The 17,181-nt window shown below is 33.5% G+C and overlaps 1 protein-coding gene across 1 annotated transcript; it reads left to right on the top strand.

Annotated features, from left to right (window-relative positions):
- Positions 1-14,331: 14,331 nt before the first annotated feature.
- LOC128237650 (small conductance calcium-activated potassium channel protein 3-like) lies at positions 14,332-15,729 on the top strand. The gene has a single exon (XM_052953242.1). The coding sequence runs from the start codon at positions 14,332-14,334 to the stop codon at positions 15,727-15,729; it is 1,398 nt and encodes a 465-aa protein (XP_052809202.1).
- Positions 15,730-17,181: the final 1,452 nt, after the last annotated feature.

The following is a 17,181-nucleotide window of genomic DNA, read 5'->3' as shown; positions in this document are numbered from 1 at the left end:
AATTGTCTTAAAAAGGCCATTACCGAAACAATCCCGGAGCAGACAGGACGTAGGCGGAAATTTCATTTACGTTCAAACATGTTTTTATGAAACTGCATTCAATCAAGACAAATGGGTCTACACAAGCGCATACTACATCAATTTAAAGACAAATGAAAGGTCGCACAACAGAACATGTACTTGGAGCTTACGGTAAAAACAAACAATTGCAGTCGTTTGTGACATTTAAACTCTCCTGTCCGGCATCAATCACTCTCCTCTAGATTTAGTACAACCTTGCATATTTCAACTCATATCAGACGGGTCCTACTAAACACTGCAAAGCCTAGCAAAGCCTAGCAAAGTCAAGCAAAGCCTAGCAAAGCCCAGCAAAGCCAAGCAAAGTCAGTTGTATTTGTATTTATTTGTATTTATTTTTATGAGTTTTATATATTTAGTTGGAAAAATATATAATTTATTGCAAATATTGTGTTAAATTTGTAAAATTACATTACTTCAAGATTGAAAAATCCAGCGAAACCTAGCAAAGCCTAGCAAAGCCTATGAAAGCCTAGCAAAGTTAAGCAAAGTCTGTTTTATTGTGATTTATTTGTATTTATTTGTATTTATTTTTATGAGTTTTATATATTTAGTGCAAAAAATGTATAATTTATTGCAAATATTGTGTTAAATTTGTAAAATTACATTACTTCAAGATTGAAAAATCCAGCGAAACCTAGCAAAGCCTAGCAAAGCCTATGAAAACCTAGCAAAGTCAAGCAAAGTCTGTTGTATTGTTATTTATTTGTATTTATTTGTATGAGTTATATATATTTAGTTGGAAAAATGTATAATTTATTGCAAATATTGTGTTAAATTTGTAAAATTACATTACTTCAAGATTGAAAAATCCAGCGAAACCTAGCAAAGCCTAGCAAAGCCTATGAAAACCTAGCAAAGTCAAGCAAAGTCTGTTTTATTGTGATTTATTTGTATTTATTGGTATGAGTTTTATATATTTAGTTGGAAAAATGTATAATTTATTGCAAATATTGTGTTAAATTTGTAAAATACATTACTTCAAGATTGAAAAATCCAGTGAAACCTATCAAAGCCTAGCAAAGCCTATGAAAACTTAGCAAAGTCAAGCAAAGTCTTTTTTATTGTTATTTATTTGTATTTTTTTGTATGAGTTTTATATATTTAGTTGGAAAAAAGTATACTTTATTGCAAATATTGTGTTAAATTTTTAAAATTACATTACTTCAAGATTGAAAAATCCAGCGAAACCTAGCAAAGCCTATGAAAACCTAGCAAAGTCAAGCAAAGTCTGTTTTATTGTTATTTATTTGTATTTATTGGTATGAGTTTTATATATTTAGTTGGAAAAATGTATAAATGTGTTAAAACAATGTTGAACTATTAAACTTAAACGTTTTCTACGGCGTCGCTCTATTTCTATATTGTAAGCTTATGCCTTACACTAAGGGATAAGAAGTGGCGTTCTGTCTAGGAAGGTGAGGAAAATGAACTCGAAATTGGTAGCTGATTGTTTTATGGGACTTTCATCCAGAGAAGCAACATAGTTGTAACATTCGGTCAGGCTAATCCCCCGAAATGAGATATAAATGACAGAACCGCGAAGTATATTAACGTTAACTTATGGGAGTAATAGAAATTTCTTGCTGACTTTAGTTATCATCGAGGTACATACATGTGACATAGAGGACATATTTGCGTACGATATCATGCAAGGAACTTATAGTGTTTTTTTTTCAACGGAAAGAGATTAACAAGTTGCGTGCTACGATTTGGAAAGGGGCTGTAAAAATTGTTACAAATCATTATTAATCTTCTTTGCAAAAACGTAAAACATATAAAACTGAATAGTACAACAATGTCGTCAAAAACAAACATACAGAAATACCTCTTATTTGAATGAGTGAACGAAAAATATTTTACAGTGATGGCAGTGCTGAAAGCGACAGTATTTCTACCGCGTTACCGAGCAATATACCATACAGGTTCGAGACCGTCGGGAATTTTTTTTAGCGAAGAGGAAATAATTGTTCCAACGCCGTTAGAGGCACTGCAATGTTTCACTATGTTTAGGTCTAGCAGGTGTTGGTCGGATGATTTTTTGAAACATAACTTACAATGATATTACTGTTAAGGAGAGACTCTCTCCTATCTTATTTAATGAAGGTGCGCATTACAGCATAATAATTATACCAAATAACAGTTTTAAGTCATATCCTATTTTAGTTAACATCTATCGTTCAAATATTAGCAAATTTAAATGTTAAACATTTTCAATATTATATTTCATTAAATCATACAATTAATAATAATCGTTTACAAACACGGACTTCCTCCTAACAGTCCCCCAGTGATATGGAGCAGCTGATACAGCAACACACGGATTGGAATGGTTGAGGTTAAAAACTTAATTGTTTCTGATCTGTTTATTTGAATACTTTTATAAAAGTATTAGGTTAACTATTTTTCAAAGAAAGCACCTGTAATCATTCGAATGTGTTTTTTGCGTTTTAATTTTGCCTTGTTATTATATTCTAGAACAAACAACCAGCTTCTTAACTACAGAAACGTTTTTTTATTATAACTGGATATATGTATGGCGAATGGAAACACATTGAAACCAGTATTTTGATCAGTGTCCTCCTGTTCAGCACATTTCTTTGTTTTCTGTTTAGAGAAACTGAAAATGAAGTTCGTCAGGAAGGCCATTTGGTCCAAGACGACGGACCGATTTTAATAACCCAATAGAACCAAACCATTATATTCAATATTAGCACGTTTACTTAATGTGTTTGAAATTTATCTTAATATCTTTGCATCCATCGGCTTTTTTCGTTCAAAAGAATGGTCATTTAGCAAACTAATAACCAATTAGATTCATGCTTGATTTTAAAGCATACAGTTTCAAATAAGAAAGAAATAGTGGCAAATCAGCACTTAACCCAGAAAAAATCATCTTTCGGGTAAATTTCAACATCATTGCTTTATTGAAGTGTAATTCAAAATGAAGCGACTAGTAATAAATTGTTTAAAAAGCTCTACATACGATCTTTTTCAAAAAATAAAGTAAGACATTTTGAAAACATATGGGGTAAATTTAATCGGTCTTGCTTCTTAGACAAATATTGCAGTTATAGAAATACATTTTTCATCAGTTGATAAAAAAAATGTTTTCGGATAAATAAATTTGATGATTTTGTGTATGAAATATGATGGAATATAAAATTTTAAAAGTAAAATATCCATACATATGTTCTGTTTTTGTTAGGACTCTCGATGAACAAAGAGGAACATTCTATTTATGGCATTAATGATTAAAATATTCTTGACATTGATTTATAATTGATTCATCTGTTATGTAATCGCAGAAGCTTCGCACGTTCTGAGGTTAAAAACAAACAAACAACAAAAGCTTTAAACGTAAGCGTTTAAAGCTCCGATAACATTATTCTATAACAACCAGCACTATCCATCTCCTCCCGTGTGTAGCATTGTGATGACAATTACAAAGAGTCCGGACATCCCTAAGGAAACAAACAGATATACAAACTAAGACATTGATTCTTTTCTTTACTTACCTTACTTCCTAGCAACATGGTCATTGTTCACAAGGCTGAAATCCCTAATTTATATCATGTTAATATGCCAAGTCATTAACCTTTTTCAATGAGATTCTTCAACTCATTCAGAAATAAACAAAAGCAATTCATCTGTTCTTGCTAACTCCGTAACGCGACTTAAGTTATTCTTTTCATCATCGGGCAACTGTCCTTGAAGACACATTGTTCACTTCTTTGGTAATCGGAAAACTCAAATGCAAGTAATACCACTTCATTCAGTTAAATTAACAGGATGTCCTATGAAAAGAGTATGTTACTCCATTAGGACCATAGTCTGTGATTGTATTGACCTGAAATGCGATACACGGAAGTACGATGATAAAAAAGGCGAAGTCACGAAACTACGATATATTAAACACAACATAATGATGATGATTACGCGACAGTGCCCTAACAAAAACGCTATACTACGACAGTACCATGATGATTACGCGACAGCGCTCTAACAAAAACGCTATACTACGACAGTACCATGATGATTACGCGACAGCGCTCTAACTAAAACGCTATACTACGACAGTACCATGATGATTATGCGATATACTATCGTTTTTTACCATCCTTATTTCGCGTCTTCACAATCGTGATATCGTGATATCGTGTTTTCGTACTTTTGAAACTGCTTTTTCAAATTACAAGCAATCGTTTCTGTTTGTAAAACAGAGTTTTAGTTGTCACAAAAGACTACTACTATAACGTAGAGGAGCTTTTGTTAGCTATCGGTGGAACTAAGTTAATTGCAATTTTTTATGGTATTACGGTTATTCGATATTGCCTTGTCATTAATTCCTCAAATCAAGCTATCCATTTAAGAGAAGAATGGTGCATAATCTAAACTTTATCACTGCTTTGTCAGTAAATGGATGAGTCGTTCGAGAAAACCCATTACACGGACGTAAGTGACCCCAGATTTTGTCTGTTTCCTATTCATAAACAATTAACAAAATAAGGCGAAGCTATAATTGCATATATAAATATCGCATGCAATAAAATATCATTGAATTAATTATAATATTTCCTGAAAATTGATATGAGCTTACTAACACACTGGAAGATATATGGGCTAGGTGATAATTACGATAAACCTGTTTAAAAGCATAGGGTTCAAGCTGGTACTATGGTGTGTTGACAGTATTGCACTTATTATATCTGTCAATAAACAGTGTGTACTTCAGAAGGATCTCTTTTTACGAATGCATTATAACCAAACGACTATCCTGCACCAACATTAACCCCAATAACTAGGTCAATCAGATATGCTAAGTACTTCTGAATGAAAAGCTAGGCAAACACTATTGCCTGCTGACAGTCTTTTAATTAAAAGAAGTTATTCGTATAAGCAACTCAATGTCCCAGGGGAATGTCTTTCCTTGTCCCTGTGATATTAGGTGATTAAGACAATTTCTTTGAGATATGTATTTTTCACTATTGCCTTCAAGTTGTAAAGGTCGTATAGCGTTTACATACATTCTGATACAAACGAAACCGTGTCATTCGTAGATTGAATTGCTGTTCATCGACATTGTTCTGACAATACGTCTTTGAGTTGGGTCTTACCATAGTTAATATAAACCTCGACCAGTAGCTATGGCATTTTTTGCTTGAATTATGCAGGTCGTGGACAAACTTATAATACAATAATGCACTGGCTCCTTAAAGACAGAACCCCGCAGCGAATAAACGTGGGTCGTGTGTCTCTCGTTTACTTTTTGTAAGGCCTTAACATTTTGCCTTTAAACAGGGTTTATTTTAATTGTACCATGTAGTTACATTGTAATACAATGACATTGTTTAATCATCCAAGGATTTGATCCACACAGATACTTAAAGAAATATTTTAGAGCAGTTGTTCAGGCATTTCTAGTCTTTAAAGGCTCATGACCTTTTTGTAATCATTGCATTAGCCACATCACTTACATTTTGAAACAAAAAACAACTACAAACAATGCTTCTTCACAAATGAGTGATTCTGCATGAGCAGAAGGCTGGTCCTACGCAAATGAGATTCGGAAGTGAAAATCAGTGTAGGCGTATTGCCATTTTGCATGTCCCTTTCGTTTTCTTTTATTATTTTTAAACGCTTGAAATACCACCTTCACTCGTATCATGTTAGAAAGCTTTGCCATCAGTCTTACTGAGCAAGTATAGGAAGACATTAAACCGTTGTTTACAAGGAAGTTTTCAGAAACACATCTATTTGGATTATGATTGAATTAATTCTTAGTTAATAATCTTATATATTACCCGCGTATCAGTTGCATAATGTAAACACACCTTTATGTACTCAACTGATTCCTCTCAGCGAACATTTTTCTTTGCATCATTCATTCATTTTGATATAACATGGGGCCCATTATTCAGACCATTGTTAAGTTAATAACGTATAGAACTGGATCGTTGTTACTTTTAGAATCTTTAATACTCTGAAATTTTCTGCGATACTTTACACGAATATTGAGACAACTGATATTGCTATGCTTGTTTTACTTAAAAATATAAGCACATAATTTATTTTTCCACCTTTGAAAGTTAACGATGATGTTGGTAACAACGTTGTTAAATTGCATGTTGTTCTGAACAATCGGCCCAATACCGCTGAAAGATAGAAACAGAGCAGTAAATCCACTTACAGATCAAGGGTTTTATCAGACAATGCGAATGTCCGTCGGACAGTCGGACATGTCCGGTATATTTCCATTTTGACCGACGAAACTTGTTTTGGTCGGTCACAATGTCCGGTGAAAAATTACATTCAGCACCGTTTAATTTTCGGAAAATTTACTTTCAGTTTCTAAATAATTGTTCAGAGTTATTTTTAACTATTATAGCATGATTATTCAGCGTGTTAATCCGTGTATCACTATTTGTAAACCCCGTTCCGACATGTTTCCGTAAAAGCCGATAAAACGCGTAAGGTTCCGATCTCAGCTCGTTTGACTTGTAGTACAATTCGTTACATTTTATAACTGTACTGTATCTTTAATTAAAAGATGAATTAAAAGAGTAAGATCTAGCTGTTCCATGGGTAGGCGAACCAGATATGAGTTTTTTTGGGGAGGCAAGGGAAGAAAAAAAATATGACATAAGATTCGAATATTGATTTTTTTTACATGATGTTTAGCTTTTTTTGTAATTTATTATAGTACTGTAGGACAAATCTAACCAAAAAGATCTAAACCTGTTATAATGGGGAATTACAAAACTTATTTAAAAAAGAGGCTTAAAATCAAGGTTTAGGCTGATGTAACCGAATACTTTTTGTAACATTGTGACAGGTAAAAATGTGTTGCGACAGGTAAACTTTAAGTGTTTACCTGTCGCAATGTCCTGTGAAGAAGAAAATTTTCGCGTTGTCTGCTTTATAGATTGCATGTGATGAATGGAATTAAAGGGGATGACAAAATACAAAACAGGCCAACAACAAGCTTTGGGAAGCTCTTGTTAAGTCAAGGTTATTCACATAAAACGTAGATCCACAATGTATGACCATTATAATAATATAATTGGTGAAGGAATACAATAAACAATTCTCCTGCTTCTTCAGAAATAAAAATATTCATAAAATATATTACATGAGTGGTCAATCATGAATGCATTCATTAAAGGATGTTGTTGTCGTTTGTTTTGTTCATTTTTCAAATTAATAACTTGACCTTTAGCTAGTTATATCATCAATATTTATTTGATGATACACATCGGTGAATAAATTAAACATCGCTGTATAAGTCGTAGGTTTTGAGTGTTCATTATAGCATACAACTCGCTTTATAAATATACCTAAACAACGTTTCCTTAATTCTGGCAACTCATTCAAAATTAAAAATATGAAAAATATATATCATTGTTATTGCAGGGAAGCGACGTCATGTATGATATAATACGGTTTAAAAGTACTGCCCATACACCTATCCCGCAAATAAAAGAATATATGTGTATTTTTGCAATGGATTTAAGAGCTTCAGTTACATGAACAAAAATGGTCCTAAATTCATTGTGCTTATGTTTATAGCATTATCATCATTGGAACTCCACTTTTTGTACTTGTTTCTAACCAACGAATGTTTGTTCTTTCAACTCTCCTACGAAAATAAACGTAGAACCAGATCAACCTTCCGCTGTTAAATGTATAACGATTTTATGACTGTAATGAATTAGAATTAATGATATTGGATCGCATGCTCATGAAACATCAACGTGATTTTAGCAGCGCTAATGAAATAAGGGACTATTATCAATGACTATTATCATTGACGACGCACTTTAACTATAATTAACAAATATGTTAAGTCAAAACACTTTTAATAAATGGTTGCTTTATTGGATGACTATAATAGCCGCCATATATGCGATATTTTACAAGTTTTACGCCAAAAATTGCTCCTATAGAGAAAGCTTTAGATTAGAGGTCAACTCTCCAGTATGTTTATCGATGGAATTGGGTAGTACTGTAAACCAAAAGCTAAATATAATGGATAAAATGGTGGTCGAGTAAAGTATGTGCAATCATTGAAAAAGTTTTGATCGTATATGAGTATAAACAAACAATGCTTTAGGTGATCAAGATATTGTTTCATTTGTTTTGTTAACATTATGGAATAAATGCACTCTACTAAACATCAGTATTATCGGACTGTACTAATTGCTCGATTTTTTATTATTTTACCCACACTCTATAAGTTGTATGACTTGAGTTTTTAAGTATGCAGAAGCATATTTCGAACACATTATTTCACCAATACGGCTGGTGTGTGATGTTGATGCATTTTGATTGAACATATTAGGTAAAACAAAAATACGATTACGTGTATAATATTATGTCCAATGTGTTATTTTTAGCTTGAAACCTTTACTAAATTAATTGTTTTGTCACATTTTGTACAAAGAAAACACATACTTCCAATTTCCCCAGAGGTCGGATTCAACATTGTACTGTCTTGTTCAATCATACTAGAATGGACAATATTTTGTATTGAGTGCTGTGACATCAAACACGATGGCCGTAACATATGGACAGAATGTCATACCAGGTATATCACGTTGCATTACTGTCATATTGGCCATGATTGATATGAAGCACGGACATCTCATGTGTTCTATTGGCTTTACTGGAATCAGGATTACGAGTATAATAATTTCATGTGAAAACGACTAACAAAACAGAAACATGAACGAAAAATGTTTATACTGATATACTGCTTCAAATAGGAATAATTCTGAGAACGTGAAACTTACCAACCAATATCAAACACGCAAACAATCTAGAGTCGACAAATAATTACGAGCGTACATAAGGAATATTTACGATCAATGACTAATTCTTTGAAACAAACTGTTTCCAAATAAATAATTCCATGTGTAAATTGATAACCTGTGACGGAAAAGTAACTCCTAACTCGATGATTCGTCAACATGGCTTCATAGTTTAAATACAATGATTGAGATATGTCGCACGTCAAATTTCACAGAATCGCAGCACGTATTGTTATATTTTGAATAGCTATGACACCATATTCGGTTAGATCCCTTGTAAATAGATAATGGAATTATGAAAATAGCATCTGCGTTGATACATTACCAATATTTCGGATTATATCGATTCAGAGTAATTAAGCACGGTGCAATATGGCTAATGTTCGTACTCGAGGGTCGATTTACAAGCTACAATGTAAATGTCAACAGAAACAAATTGTTGTTAATGAGGAGTTTAGTTGTGTCATAATCGAACTGATTGTTGACTTATGCGTTAAAAGGCGCCCTTGTACCTAAACAAGCATTGTTAAATTGCGGTACTTTGTGGCCTCTTATCGCTCGAGTGAATTTTCGGTTTGGCTTTTTGACTTTGACCATTCTTCTATTCCACAAGATTAATCAAGTTTATCTGCTTGTTTTCTGTACTTACATTTTTGGCTGCTGGGTTTCTATATTTTGCTGCTAGGTTTCTGCAGGGTCTTTCATGGCTGGCACGTTTCAGCAGGTACTTAATTGGTTGCTGGATTCATCTGGTACCTTGTAGACTGCTGTGTTTCTGCAGGTCTTTTTTGAGCTGCTAGATTCCTGCAAGTATATTTTGCGTTGTGAGATTTCTTCAGCTACTATTTTGCCTGCTATGTTTCAAAGTTCATTTTGGACGGCTAGGTTTCAAAGTTCTTTTTGGACGGCTATGTTTTAAAGTATATTTCTGGCGGCAATCTTTCTATAGGAACGATTTTGCTGCTGTGATTCTGTTGGTACTTGTTTTGGCCAATGGGCTTGTTACAGCAAACGTAATTCGTGTTGAATTAGTATTAATAAAATAACACACAATTTAAATAATAGACTGAAAATAATAATATTCGGTTTTTAAAAGTAAATAGTTTTATTGAGTGTTGACTGTTTATTTGTGTTTTGACATAATGTAAGTCAAATTATTTCTCAATATACAGAGAAGCAATGCAATGTGTTTTTAACTTATATTTTATAACATCGTAATCCGTAGAAATAATGGAGATCCACTGATCAAAAACCAATTAAAGCCAAAAAAAATTTTATTCATTAATGATAATTATAAAAAAGAATTGTTAGACTTTTATTATATAATATCATCAAATTAATAGAATTCATTTGTAAAGACATTCTAAATAAGCATGAAGTTGAACCATCTATAACTAATTATTGGAAAATGTATCTGTTGGACAGTCGGCTATGACATGTGTTGGTATCATTTTTTAGCCGGTATTGAATTCGTGATGCGATAGCACACAATCTCTTGACAAATAGCTGTATTGGAAGTAGGGGAATAAGGTTCCCGAGTTTCTATAAAGCGCTGATTATCTCCAGTATGATTACAGTGCTGATGTAGCAACAGACTGGATAACGATGGGTTTAGTTAAGAAATGGATTGTTTAAACGTTCATGACCGTGTAAGTATTTTTTACAGTATGTATCATATATTGTGTTGCATTTTTTAGATAATGTGTGTATTTAAGTGTCTTTTTGTTACCGTTTATAACGTAATTATTATGTAAGACCAATTTATTATTTACTTCATAACAGTTTTTGATAAACACATTTTTTTTATAATAAGTTAAAAACGGTTATGTATAAATGCATGCTGAAATCAGAAAGCAAATACTTATACGCTTATGATATATTTTCATACTGCACATACGGTATTAATACACATATTTTTAATGCAATTCAAGAACATGAAAACGTTTTGAAACTTTACTTACCATATTAAGCAATACTTTCGTTGCTGTTTTACGTTATAGACTAGATTACATCATTAAAGCAGTCAGGTAGTACATGCGCGTTATATTCACTTTATACTTCCATTTGTTGGTTATAAAATATATTTTAATCAAATTATTTGATATTTTCTGTGTTTGTCTTTCTGCATTCTTTGTTTTCATCATAGTACAAAGGCTGAGCGACAATTCTGCCTGAATCTGGATAAACATTGCACGTCATATTAAGTCGATAAATAATGACAGCAATCATATTTTAGGAATAAACTCCTGATAAATTGTTCATGCATTATTACAAATGGCGTTTCTGTGTAATTGGGTGTTATTTAATGCACACGATGACGTCATCGTGTTTGAGTTTGGAAATATAAGTTTAGCTTGATAGCATCCCTAGAAAACAATTCTTGTGGACGGATTGTTGTCAGGTTTTTGCATAGTATACATTATTGACTAAAATCATGTGTATATCCCGCTGTACGGTCCTTAGAAAGTAATATTCACCCAGAAGCAGGTGCTATAAACATATGGAATCAAACTGTTAGTGTGATAGTATATACTTTAAGAAATCATATTCCTAAATAATATTTGTTTTCATATTGCGAAAACAGTTTTCCGTAGAAAAAAAGACGTCACTGATGTGAAAGTCTACTTTCATATCTTATTCATCATATATATATATATATAACATTTTTTGGTTTATCAAATGACTGCTTTTAGACCAATGAGACAGATGGAATTGACAAAGCATACAATTAAATATTTATATAATATGAGGTTTTATTTGTATGACCTCTTCCTTTCAGACGTTTGTATGGAGAGATTAAAACGAATACTTCAAGTATATCGACTATACATATACACAATTTACTATAAGTTCATTTTGAAATAAGATATACTAATATATCGTTTAAAACAGATTCAACAACAACATAGCCTCATTTCATCCTGAGTGGTTACGGGAAAGCGAAGATCAATCTACCGACTGATTTGTTCACACTAAAGTGCTAAACACATTTAAACTTGCTAGACCATGTATGTCACTTCAAGTCCTTCTCCGCCAACTTAAAAATTAAAAGTATAAACAATATAATTATATGTAACAATAAGTTTATATTGGCGTTGTTCGAGCCTGTCATATTATTGCCACTGCAATGTTATAATTAACTGTTCATCTTGAAATAAAACATACGGAACAGTATTATCATGTCACCTTTTAGCAGTTTCAATCAGAACGACATTAACGAAATTAGACCCCTCCCTTGCACGTCACCGATTATTTTTTCGGTGAAGTACAATTTTATGTTTGTTTCACAAATGCGACTAGTTAGAAATGTCCTTAGAAGCACTTCAATGTGACCTTTATTAAGATAACACTTTAGTTTGGCACATTTGGTGGCAATAAAATCAGTCCGGCGTCTTAAACGAATATAGTAAATAATGATCCTTTGACGGTAATGTATATTGCAATAACATTATCGCCGTAAAGTTTTAGAATTATGGTGTTAATACAAAACAGTTGGATGAAATTTTGTAAGAGGCTATGATGCAAATTCAACAATAAAGTCATTTTTATGTGTAAGGACTAGCAATGTGAAAAGAAAACAGTGTTTATGAAAGCCTAACATTGTATTTGTTCAAATAATATTTGTTAATGCCCTGACATTGATTTATGATTGATTCGACGTAAATGTAATCGCGGAAGCTTCGCACGCTCTGAGGCTAAAAACAAACATGTTACAAAAGCTGAAGGCGTAGGCGTTAGCTCCGATAACAGTATTATTCCATAGTTACCAACAGTATCAATCTGCTCCTGTTTGAAGTATTGCAATGATAATTTCAAAGTGTCCGGACATCCCCGGAAATAAATAGAAATACAACCAAAGCATTGATTATTTTAGCATTGTTTTATCTCTTTCAACCATATCAAACAAAGAAGAACAGTTTGTTTTATTTTGTATTCGGTTTATTGTATGATTATGTTTCATTAAACGTTTTCTTTTCCCCATGTTCAGGTAAGTCCACAGAAAAAGGTCTCTCTCTTGATTTAGCAGGGTCTTAGCAGGCCGATGGTGATATTCATAGTTATCTTTTAACAACAATTTTATTATAACAAGAAGTATACTTTCATTAAAATGATCGAAGCCCGTTGACTACAATAAGTATAGGGTGTTATTCGCTTAGATTGTATTGCTACGTTCAATATTTCAACGCTCTAATTAATGATATCTTTAATCAAAAGTATCTAATAGCAATATAAAACAAGTGATGTTGTTGTTGTTTTTTCAGATGTGGACGGTGCCAGGCAGAGAACTAACGTCACTGTTCTATTATTAAGCCGGAACAAGTGTTTCATTTCCTAAACACAATTAAAATGGACAGACTCATATAAATCTCAAGCTGATGGACATCCGGGTAAAATACGGTCGATACTGAACTTACAAATATGTCTTAAAACATCTCCCTCGGCTGACAAGTACAGTGCGAAGAAAAAAGAAGAAGATTGTGTGACTTACAATAGATAAAAAGACAAAGTCCCTTGGGCTATTTTTGTTAAACTGTTTAATTTTATTCAGGAGGTTCTAGGGAAAAGACAATTCACACTTTATGGTAGAAGTGAAAGTTTGTTACATCTCAGTGCTATACTGTATTTCAAAAGTCACTAGTGTACCTGGAAATTGTCAGTGAATCCGATTTTATGTCAATTGTTTGAGAATTCGACTATAAGTCAGCATCAGTTTAAGTTCATAGCACCTCGCGATTGACCAAAAGTTGTCTACCTGGTCTGCGTACAATTTGAAACGTATCAATAATAAACATTATATTTATATCGCTTGGGAAATCCACGTGTCGAAAGATGCGAGAAAATTCTTGTTTGAACCAATACATTTTGACATTCTGACGCTAGACCAGTGAGGAAAAATATAAAGTTGAGTCCTATACCTTGATTTTCTAGCTTTGTATTAAAACAAAGTTGAACTAAACGATTTCCACATCGTCGCCTAAGTTGTAAGCTAATACCTTTACTGATTGAGGGATAATAAATGTCGTTCTGATAAGGAAGGCGAGAAAATTATTGCTTAATTTTGAACTCAAAGTTGGCAATATTGTATTTGTGTCCATGGGACTTCCATCAAGAGAAGCAATACAATTTTAACATTCGGTCAGGCAAATCCCCCAAAATGAGGAATAGAAGACATAAGGGTGAAGAATATTAACATAAACTTACGGAGATTGACTTATGAAAAATTCTTACTGACTTTCATTAAATTTCAACTAAATGCATACATTTGACAAAGGGAATATATTTGCGTACGGTATCATGCAAGGAACTCATACTTGTGTCATCAGAAAGTGATTAACAATTTGCGTGCTACGATATGTTGGAAAGGAGCAGGACATACTGTGACGGATCATTATAAATCTGCTATGCAAAAACGTATATACATTTAAAATTGAACATTTACACAATGTCGACCATACTCGAAAATCCAAAAATACCTCTTGTTGGTATGAATGGCCGAAACAGATTGTACTCTGGTGGCAGTGCTGAAAGCGAGAGTGAATCTAACGCGTTGCCAAGCAATATACCGTACAAGTTTGAGACTGTCGGGAAAATGTTGGCGAAGAGAAAGGAACTGTTTCACCGCCGGAAGAGGCACTGCGATGTTTCACTATGCTTAGCTCTAGCAGGCGTTGGCCTGATGATTTTTGAAACAGAACTTACATCGGCATTTCTGATAAGGAGAGACTCTCTCCTATCCTATCTAATGAAGACGTGCATTACATCATTTACCGTCGCCCTTCTGATATTTCTTGGTATTTATCATTATCTTGATGTCCAACTCTTTGCAGTTAACAATGGAGTCGATGATCTAAGACTTGCAATGTCTTTCAAAAGGGTACTGAAAATAGGGATGGAGTTCGTTATATGCAGCATTCATCCTATACCAGGTGACTTTAAAATGGAATGGTCGGCAACTGTAGCTGACGGACAGTTCGCAAGAGAGATAATAATTCCACTCGACGTGGTTCTATCTCTGCCAATGTTCTTACGTTTCTACCTCATCTGCCGAGCTATCATGTTACACAGTAGTTTGTACCAAGACGCGTCATCCCAGGGACTCGGGGCGCTTAACCGTATTCATTTTAACTTTCGGTTTATCTTCAAATCGCTCATGACTTTGTATCCCGAATACGTTCTTGCAATTATAATGCTCATCTCTTTCCTTACCTCCAGTTGGATTTTACGTCTCTGTGAAATGTACGGCGAGGATGGGTCAAGGGATAATGTCCACGCAAGTTTTCTTAATTGCATGTGGCTAATCGCTGTGACTTTTCTGTCTGTTGGTTATGGAGATATCGTCCCAACTACATATTGTGGAAGAGGTATTGCGGTTTTGACTGGCATGATGGGAGCAGGATGCACTGCTCTCATTGTGGCCATCCTGGCTAGAAGGCTAGAACTCTCAAGATCAGAAAAGTACGTTCATGATTTCGTTTTGGATGTTGAATTAGATAAACGTTTAAAGCACAACGCTTCAGACGTTATGAGGGCTGGGTGGTTTGTGTATAAATACAGAAAACTCAAAACAGACAAATCGAAGATTATAAGACATCAGCGGAAACTTATTCATGCTGTTGAGAACATTCGGGATATCCGTGCTGCTCAAAGACGACTGATTGACAATTCTGTGACACTGGTGGAAATGGGAAAATACCATAAAGGGTGGACGTGCGCAATCAAACATATGCAATACAAACAGTCATTATTAGAAGAGAAGGTCGGCAGCATTCAGACTAACGTTGAAAACATATTAATGTCAGTTTCTCAAGTGAAAGAAAGTATAGACAAGTATTATAATTGATATTATAGCAAAAATTGTAACTATAGTTATAAATAGATTCGGTGTTTTATTTATTTGTGTAATAATCATCTAGCTCATGTTAAATCAGGTATGTGTTGGTTTTAAGTCGTAACTTTGTTAAACTATATTATGAACATTTTGTCCAATGGTAAGGCCACATTAAAACATGTATAAATATCAATTAATAGCGCACGCTGACTTGTCTTTAAATTAAAATCTGTTGTTTTTTTATAATGTATCTACATAATATTTACTTAGGCTTTACACTAGTCATTGTATTCTTAACGGTCCATTCCGTCAAATACTTGAAGGGTATCCCTCTCATAGAATATACAAAATACAAAGTGCTTACAATGTAAGATAACAGCAGAGTTCGTTTGATTGAGACTGTAAATTGATAACAAGTAAATGTGAACTCGTAACACTGCTTAAAGGTCATAAACTAAATCAAACATTTCACTGTAGACTTAGTGCCGTTTAGGTTGGTCAGCGATATTAAACTTAGCGATTGTTACATGTTTGCGACAAAATAACTCGAAACTAACCCGTGGAGCTTATTTACCCCAATTTAGTTCGTTCTTAGTTTACACTGACCGCGACCACAATGGTTTCCACCAACTGTATTGATAACAATAGTTTGATAGTTGTGTAATGTTGTTATCCTTTTGTGTGGACTCTGTTTGGACGTGCCTTTAAACAGGTTCCTGGTGAAATACTAGGATTCTGGATTTGTCTCGGTAACTTCAATTGAAGATGACATATGACAATTGTGAAGAACTTGTTCAAATCTACCGAGTCAAATCTAAAATTACTAATTATAATGATATAATGAAAATAATGTGTTTGTATAAAGATACCATTTGTATACAAATATTGATGAATGATATGCGCTAATTGTTACCGCAACAAATCGCTACGACGTTTCTCGAGAGAAATAAGTGATTGCGCTGTGGAACAGACTTCATGGCCATTGGTACTATATCCCTGATATTTCTCAATATTGCTGTGTCAATCAGATCAAGCTTCTCAATATGATGTAGGGTAGATTTCTGGATAAACGCTAACTAATCACTTAATAGTCGGTAAACGGCCTAATAGATCAGGAAACCCATTATACGGAAGTAAATGACCTCTGATTTAATCAGTTTCTTATATAAAATGCATTTACCAAATTAGGGAATCTAGAATCGTAAGCGTTTAGTAGAAATGAGACAAGCTCATTTGAGTGTATTCTATATACATGTACAAGAGTTAGAGTATTGTTTAAGAGTACTTAAACCCATTGACCTCATAGATCGTCGACCGTTCAACCAAAACGATATACCAAAAATATAATTGATGTTTATGTGAACTGTCTGTGGTGTTTCACGATGGCGTGTATCTCTTGTTAGGATTTTGCCCAAACAATGTGATTCTAAATTAACTTTAACTGTTAAGCTTATTGGCTTGATC

The sequence above is a fragment of the Mya arenaria genome, chromosome 6 (genome assembly GCF_026914265.1).
Source record: "Mya arenaria isolate MELC-2E11 chromosome 6, ASM2691426v1".
NCBI classification, from domain to species: domain Eukaryota; kingdom Metazoa; phylum Mollusca; class Bivalvia; order Myida; family Myidae; genus Mya; species Mya arenaria.
This window is presented reverse-complemented; position numbering and strand designations above follow the sequence as displayed.

Coding starts and splice junctions, on each gene's coding strand:
- LOC128237650 (XM_052953242.1), top strand. CDS start 14,332: ATGTCGACCATACTCGAAAATCCAAAAATACCTCTTGTTGGTATGAAT.